This window comes from Carica papaya, chromosome 2 (genome assembly GCF_054855325.1).
Source record: "Carica papaya isolate Zhongbai chromosome 2, ASM5485532v1, whole genome shotgun sequence".
Taxonomy (NCBI): domain Eukaryota; kingdom Viridiplantae; phylum Streptophyta; class Magnoliopsida; order Brassicales; family Caricaceae; genus Carica; species Carica papaya.
The window spans coordinates 2,997,959-3,024,598 of record NC_142310.1 but is presented as its reverse complement, the minus strand read 5'-3'; the positions used below and the strand labels follow the sequence as shown (position 1 = coordinate 3,024,598).

General features: G+C 33.8%; 3 protein-coding genes and 1 non-coding gene across 8 annotated transcripts; 1 reads left to right on the top strand and 3 right to left on the bottom strand.

Annotated features, from left to right (window-relative positions):
- The first annotated feature begins 248 nt into the window (after positions 1 to 248).
- Positions 249 to 16,174, top strand: LOC110819379 (Galactose oxidase/kelch repeat superfamily protein). Of its 2 annotated transcripts, XM_088212680.1 has the most exons (17): positions 391 to 408; positions 493 to 590; positions 3,516 to 3,661; positions 4,474 to 4,612; positions 4,708 to 4,736; positions 4,878 to 4,974; positions 5,061 to 5,116; positions 5,218 to 5,325; positions 5,710 to 5,766; positions 6,496 to 6,587; positions 10,556 to 10,640; positions 11,791 to 11,943; positions 13,003 to 13,103; positions 13,593 to 13,754; positions 13,827 to 13,948; positions 14,418 to 14,508; positions 15,764 to 16,174. In XM_088212680.1, the coding sequence occupies exons 4-17, from the start codon at positions 4,578 to 4,580 to the stop codon at positions 15,821 to 15,823; spliced, it is 1,248 nt and encodes a 415-aa protein (XP_088068806.1). In that variant the 5' UTR covers positions 391 to 408; positions 493 to 590; positions 3,516 to 3,661; positions 4,474 to 4,577; the 3' UTR covers positions 15,824 to 16,174. The 2 variants fall into 2 exon arrangements, with proteins under 2 accessions (XP_088068804.1, XP_088068806.1); XM_088212678.1 differs by lacking the exon at positions 3,516 to 3,661 and having other exon boundaries at positions 249 to 408.
- Positions 2,718 to 2,840, bottom strand: LOC148268671 (U6atac minor spliceosomal RNA). The gene has a single exon (XR_015817445.1). It is a non-coding gene; the product is annotated as a U6atac minor spliceosomal RNA (small nuclear RNA).
- On the bottom strand, positions 16,029 to 17,133 carry LOC110819378 (uncharacterized). 4 transcript variants are annotated; one of them, XM_022048545.2, is made up of 4 exons: positions 16,801 to 17,133; positions 16,602 to 16,712; positions 16,314 to 16,394; positions 16,029 to 16,232 (listed from the first exon to the last, which is right to left on the bottom strand). In XM_022048545.2, the coding sequence occupies exons 1-4, from the start codon at positions 17,107 to 17,109 to the stop codon at positions 16,158 to 16,160; spliced, it is 576 nt and encodes a 191-aa protein (XP_021904237.1). In that variant the 5' UTR covers positions 17,110 to 17,133; the 3' UTR covers positions 16,029 to 16,157. The 4 variants fall into 4 exon arrangements, with proteins under 4 accessions (XP_021904237.1, XP_088068807.1, XP_021904236.1 ...); XM_022048546.2 differs by having other exon boundaries at positions 16,207 to 16,232; positions 16,314 to 16,426; XM_088212681.1 differs by having other exon boundaries at positions 16,029 to 16,426.
- A 642-nt stretch (positions 17,134 to 17,775) lies between these two features.
- On the bottom strand, positions 17,776 to 23,073 carry LOC110819319 (terpene synthase 10-like). The gene is made up of 7 exons (XM_088212675.1): positions 22,738 to 23,073; positions 22,367 to 22,634; positions 21,893 to 22,271; positions 21,546 to 21,764; positions 21,332 to 21,470; positions 20,830 to 21,075; positions 17,776 to 18,150 (listed from the first exon to the last, which is right to left on the bottom strand). The coding sequence occupies exons 1-7, from the start codon at positions 23,032 to 23,034 to the stop codon at positions 17,854 to 17,856; spliced, it is 1,845 nt and encodes a 614-aa protein (XP_088068801.1). The 5' UTR covers positions 23,035 to 23,073; the 3' UTR covers positions 17,776 to 17,853.
- Positions 23,074 to 26,640: the final 3,567 nt, after the last annotated feature.

Sequence of the window (26,640 nt, the reverse complement as noted above, 5' to 3'; positions counted from 1 at the left end):
ATATTTTTTTATGTTAAATAAAAAGAATTTGCGTAATCAAAGAATTATCAAGCCAAAAATGTTTTTGGTTTTATCTTATACTGAATATTTAGTTCAATTTTTTGGAAAATGCATGTGAGCTTCTCAGAGCTTATGAAAAAAGGGATATACCAATTCTCAATCTGTAAATAAAACAGGAAAGTAACCAAATGAAATTAAAGGGGTAAGAAATAACCAGATAAAAAAAAAAAAAAACAAAAAGAAAGAAAGAGAAGTCAAAATTCAGCATACTTGCAAGTACCAAAGAGGAAACTAATAGAAGTAAAAAGTTGGAGGAGAGAAAAAACGCATCGGCAGAGACGTAAAAATGCATTACTGGGTTCGAGCTTCTTCCTCTGATTTCAGTGGAACTCTTCCGCAACCCCGCAGGTACTATCTCTTTCTATTTAGTGTGAATTTCAATGGGTATATAATCAAGTTTTTTTTTTTTTTGATTGATCTTCCGATTACCAGTGGTCATACTGCTGTCGGCATCGGGAAATCGAAGGTTGTGATATTTGGTGGACTTGTCGAGAAGAGATTTCTCAGGGACATAGTAGTTTACGATATTGGTATTTCTCTTCCATTTTGATCTTCAGTTTCGAGTTTCCTTTGATGAATTTTCTTGGCTTTTGGGTATTAAGTTCGTAATTCCAATTTCAACTCAATGAGATCAGTGGCCTGACTTGATTCCTTGTTTCTTTACTATTAATATGTTCGGATAAAACTTCTTTTTGGAAAATGATACCTTGCAAATCTATTTTGCAGCTAATTAGTTCGAATAGGTGTATCTTTGAATTTGAAGGGTTTTAGCGGTGTGTAGGCGCGCAGATTGACTTAGAAGTTTACGCGTTTGATGGTTCTATCTGTTTTTGCCATGCTCTGTTCTGTTTTGGAATTCTGTTGCTTGGGAGTGGCAAGTGGCAAGTAGCATGTGGGTTGGATGCGGTTGGACCGGAGTGGAATTCTACTAACACTGCTTGAACTCAAAATTTAAATAAAGCTGCATGCTTCATCATTTAATTTATACATGTCATCTATTTAGGAACTTAAATTATACATGTTTGTATCATCTATTCAACCCCATTCATGGGAAAAATTAATAGGATATGCTTTCTCATGTTGTATAATGACTAGTTGCAGAAACTCTTATGAGGACAAGTATTTCTTCCTCTGTGTTTCCTTACCAGTTGTATCATCGAAAAAATTTCTTCTTGTGGATCGAACATCCTTCAATATTGTTTTTGAAGGTAAAGAGGCAGATGCTATAATCATAATGCAGAACAGTTTCCAAAGTTGTTTCTTAATCTCTCACTTCGAACTTGAATTATATGGTTTTTAAGGCGTTTGGTGAGTTTTTCTAGTAAAGGGGACCCAACATTTAAACTAGGAATTTGTGCAGGTGAAGAATGAATCTTGAACTTCTCTTTGGGTAGAAAAACATAGGAAGGTTATTAGAGTTGAAGGAACATAATGAATGAGGAAGGTGGTTGATGCTTTTCTTGAGGGTACTGAAGATGATAGCAATTGGAGGTTGTTTTTAGGGTATGCATGGTGAACCAGTTATAGTTCTTGTAATTTGTTTTCGAAAGATTTCTGTACAGGGAATCTTCCCTTTTCTAATCCTTTCCCTCTCCTCTATAACGTTTCTTTATGTCGTCATGCTCCCATCAGTCAATTTCTCAATCAGTTGGATGGTTTAGTCTTTTGTAATTTGTTTTTCTCTAGAAATCGAAGGTTATCTAATAACATTATCTCTTTACTCAACATCTTATAGCTTTTTAGTGTCTCCCCGCATGTGGATAGTAAAATCTGGATCTTAGAGCCTTTTAATGTATACTCTTACAAGTCTCTCTTTCTGCATCTGAGCGATAATTCCTTTTGACACAATGAAACTTTCATTAAGTAATTTTCAAAATTTTCTATAAGGTTAAGGTTTTGTTTAGACAACTGTTCAAGTATCTCTGACTGGACTCAACGCCAATGATTAGTTGCATATCTCGCAGGCCTAATTCCTCTTTTCCCCTGGATTTCTGTTAGTGTTTCAAGGTGACCGAATCCCATAATAATCTGTTTTTCTTTTTTGAGGTGACTTGGAGGCTTTCGTACAGATTCTGTGGTTCTAGTTAGGTTGCGTTCCCTTACCTTAAGTGTTTCTCTCTTTCCTTAAGGAAGGTGGGAAGAAGAAGGAATTTTGTGTGCCATGGAGAGAAACTATTTTAATGGGGTTTGGCCAGATAGGGGGACACTCATGGGGTGGCTGGTGGCTGAGGTCTGCTGCTGGCTACGAAAGCCAGTTTTATGGGCTGGTGGCGGGTCTTTTGGTAGCTGGCTGCTGGCTGCTGGGTGGTGGTAGCCGACAATGAAGGCGCTCCTTAGGTTTTGTGACTTATTTTGGCAATGAAGGCCAAATAAAGTTTGTAAAAGAGTTTAAGGTTTTTTTTTGACCAAGAGATATGAGACGATATGGAGAATAAAGTGTGTATTTTATTGAATAATAAGGTCCCATATATACAGATTATAAATAATAAAAGGAAACACTACTAATTATGTGAGAGAGGTATATTTCTAATGTATCATTTACTCTACTTACTATGCAAATACACTTGCCAACAGAATCAATATTTTTGGATGGTCTTTGTTGTGACCATGGTTGTTAGCAAGCTTAATACTAATGATTTGCTCCAAGCTCACGGGCTGAATTGTACTATAGATCCACTTAGAGAGTGGGTTGCCATAACCGAATGTGTTGACAGGAAAGCCTGAAGGCTATTCCCATCCCTGTCAGGAGAGATGCAACCATCTCTCCTGTCTATGAACACCTCACAGGCTGAATGATACTTTGTTCCTTTATGTGTGTATGATGTATTCTTGCGATGTTTTTTTTTTTTGAAATAAATGTATTCTTGCGATGCTGAGTCCCATAGTCATCGTTTCTTGGATTTGGATGACGCTTGAAGAATTCAGATTCATATATTTGACACTTTGGGTGTTGTTGGGTTTTTCCTCTGAATCATGAGGGTTATATTACTTCTTCTCTCTGTGGTGTTGGAAAGAGGAAAGAAGATAGACTGTTCTGAGAAGGATGATGTTATTTGGGCATTGTGGGTGTTTTGTCTGGAGAGGATGCAAGGATTTTTAAGGATCATTACTCTATCTCTTTGTTTCTCTGAGATAGATTGTTTTCCTGGCATCTTTTTTGGCCAAGGCTCATGTGTGTTTATAATGATACTTCTTTGTCTAATTTATAGGTTTTTGGCTGGCAATTCTATGTTCAGTAGTTTTATTGCTTATGCCTTCGTCTTTTCTGCCCCCCCCCCCTTTTTTTGCAAGGGCATTTAGTCCTCCTCTGTTGTACATTCTATTCCTCTAAAGTTATACATATATATGTATATATATTTATATGCTAATATTGATATATTAAAAATAGAGTTCATCAATCTTTTCTTGACTTTTGGGTTTAAAGTCGTTTTTTTTTTTGCACAAAAATTTTGCAGGTGGAGTTTTCTCCAAAGACCTATAATAGAAAAAAGAAAGTAGAAAAGGAACTTCGTAGATTAACAATTATAACGAATCATGGAAGATGCAAAGGAATAGAGGAAAAATTAGTTTCTCCTTATGCTAGTTTTCGGATGATTTTTATGTAAGCTTTCAGATGGATCTAATGTGTTATATGTAGAACATTTTATTTAAGAGTTTAACAATTACAGTGACTGTCTGTTTTAGTTTTATCTGATACAGTGGTCAGGGGAAGTTTTGCACGTTTCATACTTTTCTATTAAAAAAAAGGAAGGGTTTTGTGTGTTTGAATCATGGGTGCTTTTGTTAAATTTTTGTTTGGGTCAAGGATTTGTAATTTTTTTTTAAAATGTTTTGTTCTTGAGGATATTTTGCCGTCTCTCCTTTACATTCTTTTCCTTCCTATTTATTTTCGAACAAAAGGCCAATGTATAATAATTCTTGAATAAGTTAAACATCTTTAATGAAACCAAAAAAGTCATATAACATAAAATATTTTGTAATTGAGAAATACTTCTCATTTAGAATCTTCATGTTCTGCATCAAGGATGCATAAGTTGTCCATACAGGAACTAGAACCAGATAAAAGTCATTCTTGCTGTGCACTTATATCCTGTTTACTCTAGTTCCGCACCCTTTTTTGTTGATTTCTCGAATGGTCAGGGCTCCATATACTTCTTGGTTCCTACTTCTCTGTCTCCGTTCTTTTATGTTTAGTCAGAACACAATCTAAAAAATGCTCCTTAAAGAGCTTATCATTATGATATATTTTAAAGTTGTGTATGGTCTGGATATGCTCTCTGGATGTATCAGAGAACAAGATCTGTTTTTTATGTTTAGTCAGAACACAATCTAAAAAATACTCCTTAAAGAGCTTATCATTATGATATATTTTAAAGTTGTGTATGGTCTGAATATGCTCTCTGCATGTATCAGAGAACAAGATCTGGTTTCATCCGGAATGCACTGGGAGTGGATCTGATGGACAAGCAGGTCCCAGCCCGCGAGCGTTTCATGTTGCTGTTGCAATTGATTGTCATATGTTCATCTTTGGTGGCCGTTCTGGTAGTAAAAGGTATGTGCATGTCCAACATTTATGTGTACAGTAGATATGTGCGTGTTTCAATCTCAATAACTTACATCTTTTTGATGGAAAATTTTTAATTTCAGGTTGGGTGACTTCTGGGTCCTAGACACGGGTAAATGTCCAGTTTATATGTAGCTTCAAATAGTGAATAATGCTAAAAAATATAGACCAAAAACTTGGATATGCCTTCTTTTAGTGCTTTCATGATTTTTTCTGTACCTGTTGGTTTTAATTGCATTTACATATATTCTAGATATATGGCAGTGGTCAGAGTTAACTAGCTTTGGTGACTTACCTTCACCTCGAGACTTTGCTGCTGCATCAGCAATTGGAAACCAAAAGATTGTAATGTAAGTATTTCTTTGATTCTTTATCATTCACCTGGTGGAGGTATTTGTGTTGTATTTTTGTCAAAAGTAGATTGAATTGAGTGCAGGTATGGTGGATGGGATGGAAAAAGGTGGTTGTCGGATGTGTATGTCATGGACACAAGTAATTGCTTTTCTCAAGTTTTGAGATTTAATTTTTTCTAAATTTCCATTCTTAGATGGACCATATTCATTGAGAGAGTTTTGATCTGCATGCACAAACAGTATCACTTGAGTGGATGGAGCTGTCAGTTTCTGGATCATTACCAGCCCCTAGATGTGGCCATACAGCTACTATGGTTGAGAAACGGTTGCTTGTTTATGGTGGTAGAGGTAAAGTAGCATATCTTGGTCTTATGATATTTGTTTCCGCTTCATGTACACAGTCCTTCATCTGTGATTCCAGGGCCCAAATGTTTTTCTCAAAGATTGCTACTGATGCATATGCGTTATCATAAACCTTATAGTATAATGCAAGATAGTCATCCTTTTTACCCTAATTCTTCGTTTTGAATAAGTTTCACTTCCATTGTTGTTGTGTTTCCTTTCAGAAAAATGACAGATGATTGGTATTGAATACATATGCTTATAATTAAATCAGCAGCAGTTTCTTTAGAGTTCTAGTATTTTTCTGTTCTGGCTGATAATGGTTAGGTTATTTTTGCTGTCAGAGCATATAAAGAAACCCTTGCTTTAGCTAAGTTGATGTTTCTACAGGTGGTGGTGGGCCAATCATGGGTGATTTATGGGCCTTGAAAGGTCTTTTTGAAGAAGGTTTGTTGCTAAATTTTCTCACACACATGAATGTATATTGTGTACTATCTGCGAGTTGAATGTCATCACTTCTCTTTAAATAATGGTTAAATTTTCACTATATATGGCACCTGTTTTTCATTTCTATATAGGCCACATGTGAAGTTCTAGGTAGAAGTCCTTCGTTTGGCTATGAGAGAAAGATTTCCACTTGACTGCAATAATTTGGTAGAAAAGAGTTGCAGACTTTTTGTCAACGTGAAATTTTCATTTTGTATTCGATTTTTTCTATTTATTTTTAGTTGAGAAATATGGTACTAGGTTTCTTAAAATTGGTTGTCCCCACAAACAATTTTCCACTTTTATTTCTTGTTCTGTATGATGCACAAAAGGCAGAATATTCCTGAGACATCCGAACCATCCAAATCAAGGTAAGGAAACAGTTTTACGTCAAGTAGTTACACTAGATGATATCTTTGCATGAAATGAATCACTATCTTCTTGAACAATTGGCTTTTCAAAATCAGGTTGAATAGAATAAAATCTTATTTTTATGTTTAATATTTTATTTCAGCATTTCTATCTTTGCTGAATCTCTGTTGATATTCTGTTGCTTCTACTTCTCTGAGTTCATTTCATCAGCGATGGCTTTATTCTGTCTCAACTTAAAAAAAAGTACTATCATCTCATATTATTTAATTTGTTTTTAACTGACCTGGGTTCGTATTTTGCCAATTTTGTGGAAGGAAGAGAATGAAGTACCTGGATGGACCCAATTGAAGCTTCCAGGTCAAGCACCATCTCCTCGTTGTGGGCATACACTTACCTCTGGAGGGCACTATGTAAAGACCTTGATGAAGTCCCTGCTACTGTACACTTTTGTTTTAACATTTCATAGTCTTTTACAGGCAGAACACCTTTGATGCAGGAAAGTGGATCTTATAGTGGGGGGGGGGGGGGGTGGGGGGGAGAATACACGAAGGAAATAACAGAAAATAAGGGGAATGAGGACAAAAGGCACAAGAAAAAAGGGGATGAGAGTTAGAACACAAAGGAGGATAGATTAGGGAAGAAGAGAATGTGAGAAAAAGAAATGATATTCAACTAGAAACGGTATTAGATATCCAGCCTGCATATTTCTTACTTGGTAGTCCTTATAGATCACATTTATTAAGGTTTTCCAAAACTTGTGATCTCCTAAAGAGGCATAAACACAAAGTTTCCTAGTAACCAATGGCTTGTCATTTTTTACCCAAAGAAAAACCAGGGTTCGTAGTAAGTTAGGTCTTAGCTTGTTCTGCACTGATTCTTTTTTTCTTTCATTCTTTCTTGTTTATTGGAGGTGAACCAAATCCCTCGACCATTCGCTATTTTAACCTGAGATAAGCCTTAGTAGTGTGAAGTTGGTAACTGACCTTCATCGTCAGTCTACAAGCTTGAAAACATAACAATACACACCTAAGATTTAGTAGCGCTCTTTCTTCCGGTTGACAAAATAAAAATGTGGCGTCAACAAAAAATAAATGCGATATTTCCTTCGCCGTCTCTCCTTCGCCCACCTTGATCCCACTGAACAAACCTTGCTATCTTGTTCTCTCCAACAATTTGTTGAGCGCTTCCATTACAATAATGAACAATGAGGAGGACAACGGATCACCTTGCCTTAATCCTCTTGAAGCTTTGAAAAAAATTGATGGACTACCATTTACCATGATCGCAAAAGACGTAGTGGTGATGCAAGCATTAATCCACCTCCACCAATTTCCACGGAAATCTGTTATTGCCAATATGTAATTGACAAAACCCTAATTGACATGATTGTACACCTTTTCCATGTCTAGCTTATGTAACACCCTACCCTATCTCTCTTTCTATACAATTGCTCATCCACCACCTCTTTGGCTACCAATACCGCATCCATAATCTGCCCGCCTTCCATAAACGCATGGCTCTTCCCGACCACTTTGCTCATTACCTTTACAAGTCTCATGAGTAGTACTTCGCAATAAACTTGTAAATACTGCCCACTAGACTAATCGGCCGAAATTCCTTAATGTTAACTGCTCCCTCCACCTTTGCTATTAAAACCAAGAAAGTGGAATCGAGTGATTTCATAAATGTATTCGCCTCATGAAAATCCTTGAATAATTTCATAATATCATCTTTGACTAAATACCAGAACTTGTGAACAAAATCCATGTTGAAACCATCTTGTCCCGGAGTTTTATCCTTCCTGCACTGCATGAGACCTTCAAAATTTCCTCTTCGGAGAATTCTCTTTCAGGTGACACCCTACTCGCCTCATCTAGACTGTCAAAGCTAACATCAGCTGATTTAGGCCTCAACTCAAAATCTTCACGATATAGGTTACTGAAATATTCCGTCACCCCTTGTCTCCGATTATGATTTCCTTTTACTTTTTTGTCCTCAATCTTCATCAACTCCACATAGTTACATCTTCTATTGTGACTGGCCATACAATGGAAATACTATGTATTGCGATCCCCCTCTTTAATTCATCTTGATCTCGATTTTTGTCTCTAGTCAACCTTCTTCCTATGCAACTTAGTCGCCAGTTCATCCTTAAGATTTTCCTTCTTCTCTATTATCTTCTATAGTTACTGCCTCCTTAGCTTCTAACCTGTTGATGGCCTCTAGTTCTCAAAAAAGTACTTGTGTGCCGATGCTCTTCCCTCTCTACTCCATTGCTTTATTGCTGTCTTTATTGCCTTGAGTTTATGCACTATTATAAAGCTAGCCTTGTCATTAACCTCATTGCCTCTCCACCATTCTTCAACCTTTGCACAAAAATCATCCACTGTTAACTATTTATCTTCAAATCTAAATGGGCAAGGACCCCACATGATCCCATCCAAATCAAGACAAATGGGAAAGTGATAAAAAATGATCATCTGCAACCTCTTCTGGCATATACCTGCAACTTGAAGATGACATGTGACAGACACCAGGAACTGATCAATTCGAGAACATGTAGGGTGTATCCTTTGATTTGACCAAGTCTATTTTCCGCCAGTAAGTGGAAGATCAACAAGGTCCAATCTCTCAATAGTCTCCTTGAATTCTTCTGCACAAATCCTTGAGAAGGAATTCTCTGTTCTTTCTTGTATGCTTAACCCCATGTTGAAGTCCTCTCCCACTACCCTAGACATATTCCACTTATGTTTGCATTTCTCCAAATCATTCGAGAACACTGCTCTATCACTCCCTTCCCTTTTGTTATAGATCCCTCTGAACACCCATATGCCCCCACATCTCCGATCTTTGAAAAGGCAAAAAACAGAACACTCAACCTTATGTACTCCACAGACCGGAAGCTTTCCTCCTCACATAACCAGGATGCCACCCACTGAGCCTGAAGCCGGTAACTCCTTCCAAACCACCTATATATTTTTCTGCAAGCTTCTAATGACCCTCTTTTGCATATTCTCCATTTTTGTCTCCTACAAGCAGATGATATCTAGTTTCCATCTGCTCATACTTCCCCTAATTACTTGCCTCTTCTTATGATCATTAATTCCCTTAACATTCCACGAAATTTTTTGCCCAAACATGGATTAAATGTTTATTTCAACTTCCCCCCCTTTCTTTCCCCCTCTCCTCATACTACCGTAATTAATACTGGACTGCAATCTCTTTAGCTCCATAGAACCTGACTCTCCCTGCCTATTCGTTCTTCTTGTCACATTTCTGTCTCGTTCCAACTTCTCTTCTCTCCTTCTCTCTATCTCCATGAATGAAGCCATGGCCTGCATTTCTCTCTCTTTCTAACTCTCTTCTCTTCTTATCCATGTTTTGGCTTGTCTTAAGACCCTAAACAGCTGTGCTCTTTTCCACTCCAAGGAAATTCCTGGCGGTGGAGAGGAAATTCTTTGATATTGTCTTAAAAGGGAAGGTTTATGATATTTTGAGAATCATTGAGAATGACTTTAGGAGTTGTTTCTTTGTCTGCTTCTTTGATGAGGAGACTAAATGTTTCTTTAAGGCTGTTTTTTCTTTGGGTGAAGGGCTACAACTCTTAGAGGAATTTGAGAGAAAAAGGCAGAGCTTTGATTTTCTCTCTAGGAAAGAACAGGCATGGAAGATATCTCAAGCTGGTGGAATGGAACAAGGGTGGCAAGTGGCGAGTACTCTTCTCAAAACTCATACCTCAATGGTATTTCTAGGGGATGGATCTTGATTTTTATACCACATTAATACATATACCATATGAAGTTTCTGCCATTTTATTATTACTCTGTGGGATCTTCAAAGAAATATCTTAAGAAGAAAAGATACATAATGTAAGTCTCAAGAAGGAAAAATATCCTTTAAAAGTCAAAATGTTGAAAAATGAAAACAGAAGAAAAGATACCAAAGTAAGTCTCAAGAAGGAAAAGTATCATCTAAAAGCCACAACGTGGAAAAATGAGAACATCCATGACCGTAACAATAAAAAGTTTAGTTATAAATATACTTGGGATTAGGATTATCTGCATTACTTCTTTATGGCGTAAGGTGCATGATTTTTTCTGGAGTTTGCCTTTGAGTATTATTCAAAGGAATTGTGAGGCTATTCTATAGTTGATCTCTGTCCCATTTTACTTGTTTTCTACTTTGTTTTCTTTATTTGGTAGGAAGATATTTTATCCTAACTCTTTTTACTCTCTATTTTAATCTTCACAAGGTTTTTTTTTTTCAAATGAAAAGATAATGTTATCATCTTTATCATCAATCATCATCATCATTTCTTATTTTTATCTTTCATGTAATTTCTCACTATATTTCATACCTTATGACTTCTCAATTGCAGCTGTTGTTATTTGGAGGACATGGAACTGGTGGTTGGCTGAGCCGTTATGACATATATTACAATGACTGCATTGTTTTGGACAGAGGTAATAATTCTTCGACATGCCATTTTTGAGCTCTATTTGTTTTGTGCCATCATGCAAGCAACCCGTCTATTTTTTTTTTGTGTGCTAGTGATGTCTAATTTACTTGTATTTGTTAGAATGAGTTGAGATAATCTATTACTATGTTGTTTCTACACCATTGGTACCTACATGTGAACTTTAGCAATCTCTAACTTTAGGAATTGATGACTTGTTGGATTATTCACAATGGGTAACTTGGAGGGTGGCAACTTCACTTTTTCGTCATGCAATGTTAAGCTTAAAAATGAAGTATTGAATATTAATAGAATTTAGCTAGGCCCAAGAATGCAACTTGATTATCAACTTCTTAATCCTACTCGCTTTAAAATTTCCTAAAGAAAAAGTGTAGGAAAGATTAAGATTAATTTGCTTACGTAGGATTTGGAAATAAGATCATGTACGTCAGTTGTTAATGTAATAAGTCTTAAGTAATATATGTAAGGTTTTGTTGCATCATATAATAAAAAAATTGAGGAACTCTCAAAGTATTTTATTAATTAATTGAATTATACCTCAAAAAGTGAAATTATAGAGATGTTATGATGCTACTCAAATACCATTTCCTATATAGTATTAAACTTAGAAATACTAATACTAATAGGATTAGGAAATAATGGTACTAAGACAAATGAAAAACTAAATGGTACAATAATTTTATATTTTAATAGATTTATAATCTTATCTACTTAGGCAATCCAGAGTTAAATCTATTCTGTATAAAAAAAGGGGTGCGTCCGTTTTTGTTGTCAAGAAACTAATGATTTTTTGTTTGAAGAAAGTGAGGGGGCGTGTACAGACATAAACATATATCTACCGACCGGAGATTACGTTGATGAAATTGTTCATTGTTGCTCTCTACGAAAACTGATCTCTTGTTTCAGTATTTATTGCAAAATTTGTGGAAATAGAAGATGGAACTCTTGTACTCCTAACAGTTGTTTCTTTGTCAGTAATTTATCCATTCTCCCCCCATATTTTTACCTTGATTCTCTGCCATAATGCAATTTTCCTATATGTAGATTGTGCTTTGTCTAAAAAATTTTGCTTTCAAGTTGTAAATCTCTCCTTTTCTTTCTTATCCTGACAAGTGATGTAATGTTTTTCCTACTAGTGTCTGCACAATGGAAACGCCTGCCCACTGGTAATGAACCTCCTCCTGCTCGAGCATACCATTCTATGGTATGTATTGGTACACGCCATTTGTTATTTGGTGGCTTTGATGGGAAATCGACATTTGGTGATTTGTGGTGGTTGGTTCCAGAAGGTAGTAATATGTCATTTCAGATAAATATTCACCTATTTCTTTTTTTCCTTCCCCAAGTTTTTATGACCAATCAAAGGAGTATTGGCAAATGACAAATTTTATATAATAGACTGATGCTATATACTATACTATACTTGTCTATTTATAATTCCTATTGAGTCATGAAATATTTGAAGTAACATAAAGAGTGATATGTATAATAAACAGACTATTATTTTATTTTTAAGGTAATTATGTTTGCAACTTATTTTTTCATCATGGTGGTGGCTGGAGGGTTGAAATAGGTTGTTATCAATGTATAATTTCTTGTGGGTATCTCCTCTAGAATTGGAGACTTATTCCTTTATTATTCTTTTCCCACTGTCGTGTATGGAGTAAGGATACTTTAATGCTTCAGAGGGGGCTATACTTGTGGGTTTGTGGTTCCCTCTCTCTTTTTCTCTTTTTTTCCCTTGGGGGGGAGGCGGAGGTCAGTTTTATTGGGCCCTTTGGTTGGAGGAGAATGCTAGGATTTTCAGGGAGTGATCTCAGCCGGTTCATGTTATTTAGGATGTTGTGTATTCCTCTGTTCTCTTTGTTTGACGCTGACGGTTTTTGAAGAGGTGTTTTATCCATGTAGCACCAGGTCGGGGATGCTATCTTCTGTTTTCTCTTTCTCTATTAGAGGATCCATTTTCCTCTCATCCTTGTTTGTAATTTTTCTTTCTTCTAAAAAATATTCATTCTTTTATTAACAGGACAGAAAACTTTTGTTTGTATGAAATGTTGGAGGAAAAGGAATGTCTGAAACGAATGAGATTGAAAGGGTTCGTAGTATTATATGATTCGTAGATCTCTACTTTATTGTCATAATTTGTGTCTGAAAGTAAGTCCTTTTATTATTTTTTTGCCATCTATAGGGGATCTGTAGCTAAATCAGACCTAAACCAGATTAAGTGGTGGGTAGAGGGAGCGGGCCGGTCCTTTAATGGATGATGAAGTGTTTCCTCCATTGTATAGCTCAGCCATTTAAAAAGAACTAGTTCTAGTTCTTACTCATGATTTTATCTTGCTTTATAGATGATCCTATTGCGAAAAGGTTTATTGCATCTTCTCAGCAAAATCTTCCTGAAACTAGTAATGTTGGAATTGCAGTTGATAACGTTCAATTTAAAACCAAGGTATGGATCAGGATGACTCTGTAGAATCTAAATATTATATTTTGCTTTTTGTATACTTAGCTCATTGTCAAGTTGCTTAGTACCTTAGTTTTTCAATTGCTTGAGATACAAGGTCTTGCAAGATTATTCTCAAAATTTTTTGGTGTATGGTACCCTAAAGCTGAGACATTTATTGGATGCAAATGTCTAAATTGGTCCCTGCCTTCTAAACCTTATGTCTAATATGCATGATTCCTGATCCTGAAAAGTTGCAAGGTTGGCATTCAGATGAAAGGCCCTTGTTCCTTTAAGTTTATGTTGTGAATCAACCTCTTAGTCAGACAAATCAGAAATACATTAGTGGCATTCTTTAAGATCCATATATTGGTTTCTCTGGTGCTAGGCAAACGAACTCTGTTTTGAATTTAAAGTTCATCAAGTTCTTCCTTGATTATACATCGGACGGAGGTTTAGTACTCACTCGTTGAGCATCGTCAATGTATTCAACAGGAAAGCAGAATGGAAGATTCAGCTATATCTGAATTACAGAAAAGATTAGAAATTGTAGTTTCAGGCTCTGGTCCTGGGCATCTGATTATGGATGAGTTGGAAGACAGAGAATTTATGGAACTGGGGTTGAAATTGATTGGGGGACATCTCAGCAATGCACAGGTCTGACACATTCAGGTAAAGCTTGCAGTTATAGTAACTGGTAATGTTGGTTGATCGATTATGTTTTCTTAGGGAAAGAAGGCAACTCTGGCACTTCGTGACCATTGGAGGAGGTCTGCACCAAGGTCAATACCACTTAGGGAGCTTGGACCCTTGCTCCGTGATTACCAAAGGCTGATTACTCAACAACTTCTGTAAGAACTATAGTTATTATTCTTTAGTGGTAGTTTTCATTTCCATAGACCATTTTACTGGCTACTTCCTCAAAATTTGGGGGCTTATCCATGAAATAAGTCAGTATTGTGTATCATTCCTAAGAAAGATCCATTTGATTCCCTCTTCCCAACTTTCTTGATGATTCTAGAGATTGTACTATGAAATATCTGTTTAGAGTCAATTGACACTATTAATGCTTATCCTCATCAACTGAGTGCATCTGAGATGTTGGAAGTTGTATGTGGTTTTTTCTGATGTGTCAGCATGAAATACAAAGAGTTTGAAACTGGATACAGATTGTATGTTTTAAAATTTATCTAGAACTATTTGTTTGTTCATCAAATAATGTTGATATAATATGTGCTGTGCATTTTACCATTGTTCTTTGATTATTCTCAAAAGTAAATAGTCTTTTTCTTTCTTGTGTTATGTTTGTTAATATAACAGAGCAGTTGGTGGATCTGGTTTTCACTCAGTTGACTCAAGTTTTCTTGCAAAAGATGCTTACAAGTTTTACCATCTCAAAAATGCTTCTCAGGTAGGTTGTGAATGGGTACTAGACAAACTAAATTTTTTACTTAGTTTATGTTGTGCTTAACCTATGAAGATTTAGTATTTCATTTTCTTCTGGGAAAATTATCATTCTGTTATCAAACATAAAAAAAAAAAGAAAGAAATGGATTCCTGAATTCTTTGTTAAACAGATTTTATATAGTACAATTTGATTACACCTGGGTCATTTTACTTTATTACTCTACTCGATCAGGCAGGTATCTGGATGCAAAATATGCGAAGAGACATTGTGGTGGTTAAAATATGGGGTCTATTACTTTCCCCATAAAAATAGGGCTTACATGGGAATAGCTGGAACGAATTGGTTCCATTCTGATTCACGTGATGTCGACCCGAATTCAATTAGCTTTTATTTTTTATTCAACCTCAGGTTCTTGTCTAGTTTCTGAATCCACAATATGGAGAGAAAACCTATTTCATAATTGCTGGAGACATATAGCTCCTTATTGTGGTAGAGAACATGGTATTTCTGTTCAATAATTTTGGTCATTTCTGAAGTACATTTCGCATAATCCAAGAAGATTTCATGTTCCTGTTAAACAATCTTGATGTGAGCCCACAAAAACTCACTTTCTGAAAGTAGTTGAGAATTTATTTGGAAAGTGAGTTGGGTTTGTGCTCCATTTCTATGAAGTGAAGGAAAAGAATTTGGGAGATCCATTTTTGGGTGTTAAGTAATATAAATGTGCAGTTGATTGAGTAAGAGCTTTGTTCAGAGCTTTTAGTTCATATGCAAAGAACTCAACAAACGTAGATTTTGCCTAACAAGACAACTTTCAGACTGTGAACTGTTTTTTAAAGCTATAGTTGTTTGGCTTTAGTTATTTTCTTCTAATAGATAAAAATAATTATTTAGTTGTTAAATTGCTTCTGTCACTAGGCACGTGGTAGCAACTGCACATATGGCTACTATCGTGTCTTCTTACTAGTAGTAGTTATAGTAATTATTATTATTATTGTTGTTTTTATTATATCGTGTAATGTTGAGATGTTACTTATGGTGAATTGGGCATGAGCTGTTAAGCTAAAACTGAAGATGATTGTGAGCAAGTCTTGACAAGGGGAACATATTAATCTTTAATTTAAAGTTGATTTAACCAACCTTGTCTTGGTGCCACCTGCTTTTTTTCTCCTTTTATAATGAACATTTTGATCTGGCAATCTTATTCGTCGTTTTCCTTATATTTTCTAACTCTTAAGAGTTGGTGGTTTCTTTTCAGTTACGAATGGATGATGTCCCAAAGCTGTTGAAAGAGTACAAACAACTTCCGTCAGATTAAAGGTAGTGTTGGAGATCTCGTCTCAGAAACCCAGGAAATCAGCATGAGGCCTTGCCAAGTTCTCTCTTGAAGTCATTTAAGCAACTTGAACCTTTAGTATTGGGGCACATAGCGTCATGAAAATACCAGTTATACACAAATTATTACTAGGGGAGGAAAGACACTGATAACTATAACGATGTTTGGCCATGTATTGCTGTCAAGATAAGACAAGACAAGCTTTCTGTATTTGACATTAATTCATCATGATAAAAATTCTTAAATAAGAATAATAGGGCTTATCAGAGTGTAAATAATAAAATAATATTTTACTGCATCACTCGAAATAAACATTTTACTGCATGGACTCAATGTTTTTGCTGATCTCCTCCAGTTTCTTCATTCTCACTCTTTCACTTTCAGTCAGCAGCTGCTTACAAGGTTGGACCATCAGTTAGATCAGAGTTTTCTATATGCTACCTTGTCTTGCTAGAGATTGAGAGCAACTTACCTCCATTAATGTAGCAACTAACTGAGTTTTCTCTTTGCTCTTTTCGTTAAAAGCCTCCAAAGCATCTTTATATTCTTTTTCCTGTCATGAGCAGCGGCTGGCCTTGTCAATACCTTGTATGGTCTTCTCAAATTCAGTTACCATGTTATGGTTATTCTTTGAAGGGTTGTTGATACATTCCTCTTTTTCAGGGTCAGATTCAGATATCAAAATCTCAACCGTCCAATATGCAATGAGGAAATGTATTAGCAAGTTGCAATAAATGGTAAAGCTAGACTGGTATGTTACCTTTTTCTGGCAGCTTTGTCCAAGTGGCTTAAGCTCCCGATTGGCCAAATCGATTCTCTTACGCACCATTGCTACTTCCTTCCTCAAAGGGTCTCCGAGCACTTCGAGCTCCTAATAAATTGCATCATCATTTCGTAAGTTTAAAACAAAGTGATTTTCAGATGCTAATGATGTTTTGTAACAGGAAGTATAGACTAACTTCCCACATCTGTGCTAAGCGCCTTGTTTCTTCCTCAGCACGGCCTAACTGGAGTTCAACTTTCTCTTTAACCTCCATCTTTTTCCTCTCAATCTCTTCTTCTTTAGCTTGAAATGTGGACATTGCAAGCCTCGGAATCTCTTCATCATCGTAGTTGTCTTCCATTGATGGTCTCCCGCTGCTGCCAATGCTTCCTAAGTTCCGCATTTTCTGCATTATCTCCTTGCAGATATTAATGCTGCCCTCTTGAGCGCCCTCTACTTCAACATTTGCCAAACACCTGCAAGATGATCTATATGTGTGTCTCATTGTTTGTTTTTGCTTTTACTTCAAAACTAAGTTCTCCCTGGGGAAGGACTTGCTTTCTTTTCACACCATCCCAAAGAAAGCAACTTAAAGAAAGTGTTTCAATTGCTTTTCTTTCTCTGGGAAGATATCAACAAAATCAAGAGGATTAGTAACAAGACTCCCAAAATTTAGTTGCTTTCTCTTATCTTCATCTCCAAATTGTCGACCAAATAGTAGGTTTTGTAATACGATTTTTAATAACGTAGACTTTCAACTTTTAAAGTTCTAAGACTCTACTTTTCATGCAAATTTGAGAATGAGTACTTTAATTTTTATTAGTCAAAACACATGCTCAAGAAAGAGAAAAAAAATAAAAAGATCGAAATTATTCTAACAAAATATGGAAATGAAAACCCATTTTGGAAGCAATCATAAACCACCAACCACTGATCTCATGCCGGTTGATTTACCAACCTTCTCTTTAAAGACTTTTCTTCTCTATCTATTTACTTCCGAGATAATATTTGTTTCAAGTGGTTAAATTATGAAATTCAGAAGTATGATTGACAACACTTTCTACTGTTGGAGCAGTGCAACTCTACCACATCATTGAATTGATAAGGTAACTAATTTATTATCAACACGTTAAGATCAACTGAGTGCTGTTGTAGTTCTTACTTAGCATGATTGACAAGTCGGGAAACTCAGAAATTTTCATAATATGCTCATTGTAAGTGAGCCAAACATTACATTAAAAGTAAACATCTAGACATCAGGAACAGGTTGAACAATTAAAGATAATACATGATCTTTAGTTTCCCCATCTGAAACACCAAATCCATCTCCATGCAGATAAATGCATTGCGCCATCCGAGCAATATTCATTGAAATTTCAAAAAGATTCTTCGACATGAGCTTGTTTGTTATTCGTTCTTCATTCATCATCTTCCATGTTTCTTTTATCAAGTATTTTATGTGTTCACGTGCATCTTCTTCCGAGACTTTAGCTTCATGCATATAGCATTGAATTGATTTTGAAACATCTCCCCTTTTTAGCTCAGCCTAAAAACTCAACTCAACAAGTGATATTAAAATGAATAAGTGGATATGAACATAGCGCATATACATATATATATATACACACGTTTTTAGTGTGTATGTATATAGTATATATACGTTTTCTTTTTAGATTAATTGACTACATAACATTAAAATATGTAAGAATATATGAAACTAGCATGTATATGAAACTATGCTTTTAATATGTCCTATGTAAGATGTTGTAAGTAGTTTTATTTTTTTTCTAGTATTAAAGAGCATAAACAACCTATCAGCTTCTATACTAGTAGATTTTTTTTAAATCTAAAGTCATGTACTAATTTTTGATATATTTTAATTTTGTATTTTCAAACTTCTACTGAAATTATCTAATCACTAACTGTCGTATAGAAACTGTTAACTTTTGAATATGTAGCTGATAATATATCAAAATTATACTATATAAATAATAATGTGTCATATGACATCCACATCATATTAAAATTTAAAAATTAACAAAAATACTTTATTAAACCTTATTAATTATTATTATTTTTTCTATATAAGCCTCTAAACTAATTTTTGATTTATTTTAATTATATACTTTTAAATTTTTACCAAATTGACTATTAGCAGTAATAATAAAGTATTAACTTATTGACATATTTAGGACCATTAACTTCTGAACATGTGTCTAATAACATATCAGAATCAAGATGCTTAAGTAATGATATGTCATCCATGTTAGATTAAAAATTAAAAATTAGTATATCTACCCTATCAACCCTTATATTAATTGGTTTCTTCTATTTAAGCCCATGTACTAATTTTTAGTTTAGTTTAATACTATACTTTCAAATATTTACCAAATTCATCATCAACGATGATGATAAAGTATTAACTTTTGAATATGTTTAGAGCTATTAATTTTTAAAATCGTATCTAATGTCATATCAAAATCACGATATATAAATAATGATGTGTTATCTGTGTCAAATTAAAAATGTAAAATTTAGAAGAAATATCATGTGAACTCCTATAGTAGTTATTTTTTTTTTAATTTAAGCTCTTGTACTAATTTTTTTTTATCTATTTTAATTTTATACTTTCAAATTTTTACCAAATCCACCATTAGCACTATTGATAAGGTATCGACTTTTGGATACATTTAGTGTTATTAACTTTTAATTATGTTGCTGATGATTGTGTCAAACTCATAATATGTAAGTGATGACGTGCCACATGGCCTGTCATTTACATAAGATTAAAAATTTAAAATCTCCATTTGGGTATCTTAAAATCATCTTTTTGCCATCTATCCTCTTGTGTCTTAATTTTTGTACACTCCCAAATTCAAAATTTGAAGTCTCTTTTTATCATCTCATTCTTCTTCATTCCCATCATTCGTTCTCAAAAGTAGAGAGGGAACAATAAGATCTCCTCATCATCTCTTTTTTCCTTGTTGATTATGGTCCATAAAGTAAACAAAGAAGTTCATAGAATCTTTACTCAGAGAACGAGAAGTAAATAAAACACAAATATCAAAATAGTATTTATAACTTATATGAATTTTTAGTATCACTTCATATTTTATTATTTGTCTTTTCTCTACTTATTCAATCTCTAAGTGAAGATTTCACAAACTTCTTTGTTCATTTCGAGGACCATGATTAGTAATGAAGCAAGAGATGACAAAGAGACCATGTTGTTCCCTCTTTGATTTCAGGGTTGATGATGAGAATAAAGAAGGAAATGAAGAGAATATGACATTTAAATACGGGATTCGAGGTTTACAGAAATTAGGGCAAGAAGGGATAGATGGCAAGAAGATGATTCTTGAGTATAGATGGACTTTTAAAGTTTTTTAATATGACATAGATGATAGACCATGTAACTTATTACTTTTATATCATGATTTTGATGCATCATTAGTCACGTATCCAAAAGTTCATAACTTTAAACATGCCCAGAAATTAATACTTTATTATTAGTGTTGAGGGTGGATACACTCAAAATTTAGAAGTATAGGATTAAAATAGACTAAAAATTTAGTACAATGACTTAGATAGAAAGAGCCAATTAATACAAGAGTTGAAAGGGTATTTGTGTTAATTTTAAGTCTTTATTGTAATGTTAATGAGACGTCATGTAATATGTCATTACTAACGTGTAATGATTTTAATATATTATCAGCTACATATTTAAAAGTTAATAACTCATAAACAATAGTTATTACTGAAATTCGATAAGGTCAAGTAAACTAAAAATTAGTATAAGGGTTTAGATAGAAAAAACCAACTAGTACTGAAGTTGATAAAATATTTATGATGGTATATAAGATGCACTAAGAACGATAATATTCCTACCATCCATTTAGCTAAATTAATTTAATCAATTCTGAAAGTATATTAATCTTTCGGGTAATAATTTTTATTTCGGTATGCTAAAAAGTGTGTGACAATCAATTTTTACTGTAATGCTTTACTATTAAAAAAAAACAGCTAATAAATTTTAATACGGAATATTTTAAAGTATAGTCTTGATAAATGAAATTAAATATGGAAATTATATATAGTTTGAAATGATAATATAATTGCAAGAATTTTTATAGATTTTTTTTTTCCAAATACGAGCTCTTCTTAATCTTTTAATTCTAAACAAGAATAAATTTTTTTTTCAAGTAGAGTAAGAGGGATTGTTTACCGATGATGTTGCCAGATCATCCACAAGCCGAAAAATAATCGATGACAAACGAATAATTTTTGGATAGCGAACTATGGATTGTGATTCTCCCTTTGCAATTGCTTCCATGAGAATGTGAATATGCATTAGTACAACAGGTCCAGAAATAGACACCCATGCATTTTCAAGATATTCTTCTAAAGATGGTATGTACTGCTCGTGGTACCATCTTGCTTCCAGTAATTCTGATTCACAGAAATCTGCCCACTAGAAAATTCAAACTTTGCATCTACTAAGATAGAAGACAAACTGAAACATATCTATAAAAGTTTCTATGTATTAAAAAAAATATCAAAAAATTTTCTTGAGTACGATAAGAAATTTAGGGTTCATTACTATTTTGAGCATCAATTAATTTATTTGCAGAGAAATTAAATATTTAATATTTTCTGGCCGAGAAAATCATTTATTCTTCTTCATGCCAATTAAATTAAATATAAAAATACAAATTGCAGGTACTTACCAATTGCTTTAATTGTGGAACAATATTAATTTCTTGTTCTTTGAGGACATTAAATGCTATTTCGTTGATGATATTATATAAAGCCACAAAAAATATCTTCGTATACTCCGAAAGTTGTCCAATTGCATTGATATCCCATCTACAATAGCAAGTCAAATAATTTAACTATAGAACAAAAAAATATAATATAAAAATACAAGGTAATAATCCTAACCTTTTTATGACTTTTGTGAAGAGTTTGAGTTCATCTAAAGTACCGTATACGTCATACATATCATCAGCTATTGTTATCAATGAGATAATCTTTGTTGTTATCTGTCTGTAGTATCCAATTTGAGCCTCATACATAATACCAACAGTCCAAAGAAAATTCTCCATCAATCTATCCCTTGCAAAGTGTAATTTTTTGTGGAAGTTCATATTTGTCCACCATCTTTCAGTATGATAAATGCAAAAAACAAAAAAAAAAGTTAGATGTGTTTTAATAGATAGCAAAATAAGTTCTCGGATCATGAAGTTAGATTGTTGTTTTCCTTTGAAAAACAATAATTATATTCTCACCTTGATCCATGCTTTAGTTCTTCTTGGTACGTAGCCTGCACTATGTTAAAATCTAATTTAGCAAGCTCGAGTACAATCGAGTTCATGTTCAATTTCTTCTTATAAGCATCAATGAACCATCTAGCTTCAACTCTTTGCATTCTCCAATGTAAAGGAAGCTCCAGCGCATGTTCCACTAGCATTTTAAGATATTCATTAATTTCATTCTCTTTTTTTATATATTTTTTAAGATGTTCGATTGTGAAATTTTGAGCCTCATCTAAGATTGCTTCATTCTGAATTAGTAGGTATGAAGCTTCGTACAAGCTTAACATTCCCCATGTGTCCTCACCTAGGCACGACTTGAAGTTTCCTTCTTCCATAAAATTTTTAAACACCTCTACAATTAACAATTAAGCTTATATGTAAAAATTATTTACTTGAAAAAAAATAAATATATAAATCATTAAAACTATTAATTTATCATACTTTTACCTTGCGATACATAATACCCATGTTGTCGTAGAAGTCTAAATTCAAGTGCTGCACTATATAAGTCCTTTCTTATCAGTGTCCCATTTTTATAACAGTTTTTACTTACACACTTCATAATTGTGCTTATTTCATTGTCAAAATGATAAGATATTCCAAGTCTTTGCAAGGAGTCGATAAGATCTAACTTCTCTCCAACGTCTACCATTTCCTTTAACATCATGTTAACTTCTTGTATTAGCTTATGAGCTCGCGCATTATGAAAATTTCCCTACACACGTAAAAAAAAAAAAAAAAAAAAAAAAGACAATTAATACTTACATTTTCTATTGAAAATTAATAAATTAAATATTTAAACATATATGGTTAATTACCTTATAATCGTTTCTCAATGACTGAATGTAATCGTCATTCCAAATGCATGACTGATAATTTGCAGATCTTCTAAAAGAATTTGGTGGTTGGGAGTTGGAAATTTCAGTGGAATTGATAATGGTGGAATGAACTGGACGAGAAATTTTACCCTGACTAATGAACAAAGATGTAGATAGAGGTACAAAGTGAATTCTATAAGGTGATTGTGTTACAGGTAATACAGACTGTAATGGGTAAAGAGCCATAATATGAAAATGTTGTGCGTAACTAAGATGGTTATTAAATTCAACATCCATGCATATATATATATATATATATATGTTGTGTTTGTGTATAGCTAGTAACTGTTTGTGCCTAATGTATATGAGCTTGTTATTATTATATATGTATATATAAATTATAATATTGGTAAAAATATGCTGATGATTCAATATAATTAAGTATAATACTAATGATGCAACTTTATGCATTTTTGCTTGCATTAATTCTTGCAACGTGTTCATCATTTGTTTGTTTTTTTTTCTTTAATTATTTATTTTTATTAAAAAATTATGTAACACTCGGACTTGAAATTTGGTTAGAGATTAATTTTAATATAAAAAAGTATAAAAACTTATTTTTAAAATTAATAAATTTTAATTTAATATGTAATTATGAAAAAAATAAGTTGAGTATGAAATTGAATACAATTTTGAAAAAAAAGAGATGAAAATTTGGGTTCGGATGATATTTTTAAAAGAAAAATCAGAAACTGGGGGTCAGAACACAATTAAGAAAAATTGCACCACGTAGAACTGCCCAGTCAGCAGCTTCGACGAACCGAAACGCGTCGCATGACAAGCCATGTTGACTCGGTACCACGGGGGAGGCCACATTGGCTATCTGCGTGCCTCGCGATCGGACGGTCTGGAAGCGTTCCCGCGCACGTGGACTGTCCGGATCCGTTTTCTCATCAGGCGCGATTGGACAATCGGATTCAAATGCGATGAACGGTTCATATTCATTCTCTCTTTAAACATGATCGGACAATTGAGATCAAATTGTAATGAACAGTTTAGATTTATTTTCTCTTTAAATGCAATCGGACAGTTGAAATCAAACGCGATGAACGATCCAGATTAACGCGAGAAGGGTATAAATATCTCGCATCATAGTAAACCCAAACCCTAACTGCTAGCCTCCTGCTGGAGAAGAAGAATTAGTTACCGGAGAAGGGAGCCGACCGCTGCCCGCCATCGTACCGGAACCACATTTGACAGCCAAAAAAGGTAAAAATTCTCCTATCCGTTCAGAATTTGATTCAGAGCACCCCCATGGCCAAATCGGAGCAAAAAAATGGTTGGTGAGCTGAAAACTGCGGGCAAAGCCTGGCGGTGCCACCATAAACAAAACTCGCAACTGTCTCTAATGAGTTTCTTCCTGTTTTTTGCTTCATGTGATTTTTTCACTGTTGTATTCACCGTTATGTTTTTTATAGGTTGACTGAAGAAAAACGTCCAGCTGCGAAGGTGAGCCAGAGAAGCTACCGTATTGAAAAATTTTGCCACTAGTAGGTTTCCGTTTTTTGACTTTTTTCGGCCAACCGAGATCTCCTAACGTATTTTCTTGCATAGATGAGTATAAAACCATCCAAAATCGGTCAAAACTCACCGAAAACGGTCAAGCCGAGGCAAACTGCCGTCGCGGGCAGTAATGCCGTCGCCAGAGCACAGTGATGCCACCGTGCTGGAATCCCGAAATTTTTTAAAAAAGATTTTTTTCACAGATTTTAGATTTTTGGAGTATTTTTAGGTATGTGAAGTGTGTTTTAATCTCCGCAGAAAAATTTAGAAAATCCAGGGACCGTCAGTAGGCGTAGTAAAAAGTTTAGTATTTCAAATACTAATTCGGGTAAGAATCCCTCACCTTATTCTCTGTTATAGAATTGAAGCTTAATAATCGATAATATGGTATTTTTGTAATTTAAAATTTTTTAAGAATAATTACAGGTTACTAATGGAACCAGAATTGATTAGTCATTTATTTGTTATCCTATGCAACTGATTGTTGAATTTACAGTTTTAAATACATGATGATATATTAAAATGGTTAAACAATTAAGTTGTACTTTCTTGATATATATATTGCTTGTCTTGCATAATTTACGGTTGATTTGTGAAATTGAAAATTAATATGCAAACGAAAAATTGTTTGGTAATGTGAATTAATGAATGGTAGCCTTACTGGATATTTTGGGAGATGGTAGACAGATCAGGTACATAGAAAATCCTACCGTGAACGTTGCCTCATATCGGACAGGATATCGAGAAATGATATTTTTGACGCTCATACCATACAGGGAATGGGGGCGACCCGATTCACCATCATACCAGACGGGGTATTGAAGGATAGTATTTTGACACTCATATCGGACGGGCTATGAGGATGACCTGTTAGTTGACAATGTTGGATATTGATTCACAGGTGGTGAGACATCTCTATGGATCCCCAGGGATACCAGTAGACAAATAAAAAGAGAAAATTATTGTTTTTACTCACTTGAATATGAGATTGAAATATTATTTGAGTCATTGTCTCTATAAATCAATTTTAAAAATCTCACAACGGTAAATATATGTAATAAATGGTTTTCTTTATAATAAATAAATTTACTTAAATCAAGAGTTTCATTTGTTGTTTTTATGATTTTTACCAACATTCAGTTTCTGTGTTGGTGAATAATGTGATATTTTTACTAGGGTAGTGTAGCTTACCATTTCATTAACTATTTCAAATCAAAAAGACCAAGACTCATATCCTGATCAACAAGAGGGTTGTGAATAGCTCACCACCTGTACTCCCTTCAAAAATTAGTAAAGGTCATTCTAAAATATTCAGTATATTGTCTTTTTTTTTATTTCTTTAATTTTCGTTTGTTCTTTTAGAAATGACATTCTCATAATCTTATTGGGTATTTTAAATTATTGTATAAGAAATGTAAACTCTTAACTTTATTATTTCTCTTCCACATTTAATTTATGACTTTATTTCATTTTAAGTTCTGGCTCTTTACCACTTGTATTATAATTAATATTTACTTGATTAATATAATCAACAAAATATATCAATTTTTATTTTGAAAAAAGAAAATAATAATAATTATATATATGGTTGCCATTCTTGGAATATGTTTTTCGTATTCATGCAACATCAAAACAAAATCTTAAATAAATATACTATAAATTGCGCTTACGTCAAAAGATAAAATAAATGATTAAAAATCAATAAGAAAGGCAAAATATTATACAACAAGTTTTTTTTTAACATGCATGATGATGTGATATGGATATGTACATGGTGCATATTTTTCTATTAATATAATTATTTGCGCATGGATGGTTGTAAACAAGCATTATATAGTTTTGTATATCTATACTACACTATATGTATATATTTAATCTAAATGCAATGGAGGAGGCTCTTTGTACTTTATGTATTTTTACTCGGTTCGTCCACCATTTCCCAAGATATCTAGTAAGGCTGTCATTCTATCTGTTTATTTGATCACACCCCTTTCCTGTTTTCCTTTAGTCTCTATTATTAAATCAAATATAATCACATAAATAAATAAACATGCATCCGGTAATGCAATCATGTCTCAAATTCCAAATCAAACAGTAGTTAGGTAAGACTACTACATGCATTTAAACCATAAAATAGATAAATAAGATACTATCATACTTTTAGACTATAAAATAAATCAATAGAGAATAGTTTTCGGTTCGGGCTCCATTAGAAATCTGTAATTAATTATGCACATCTATTTAATTTGTACAAAATACCGTATTATTATTTATTTAAACTTCAATTCTATGATAGGGAATATGATGAGACTCTTACTCGATCTGACGTCGAAAAGCTAA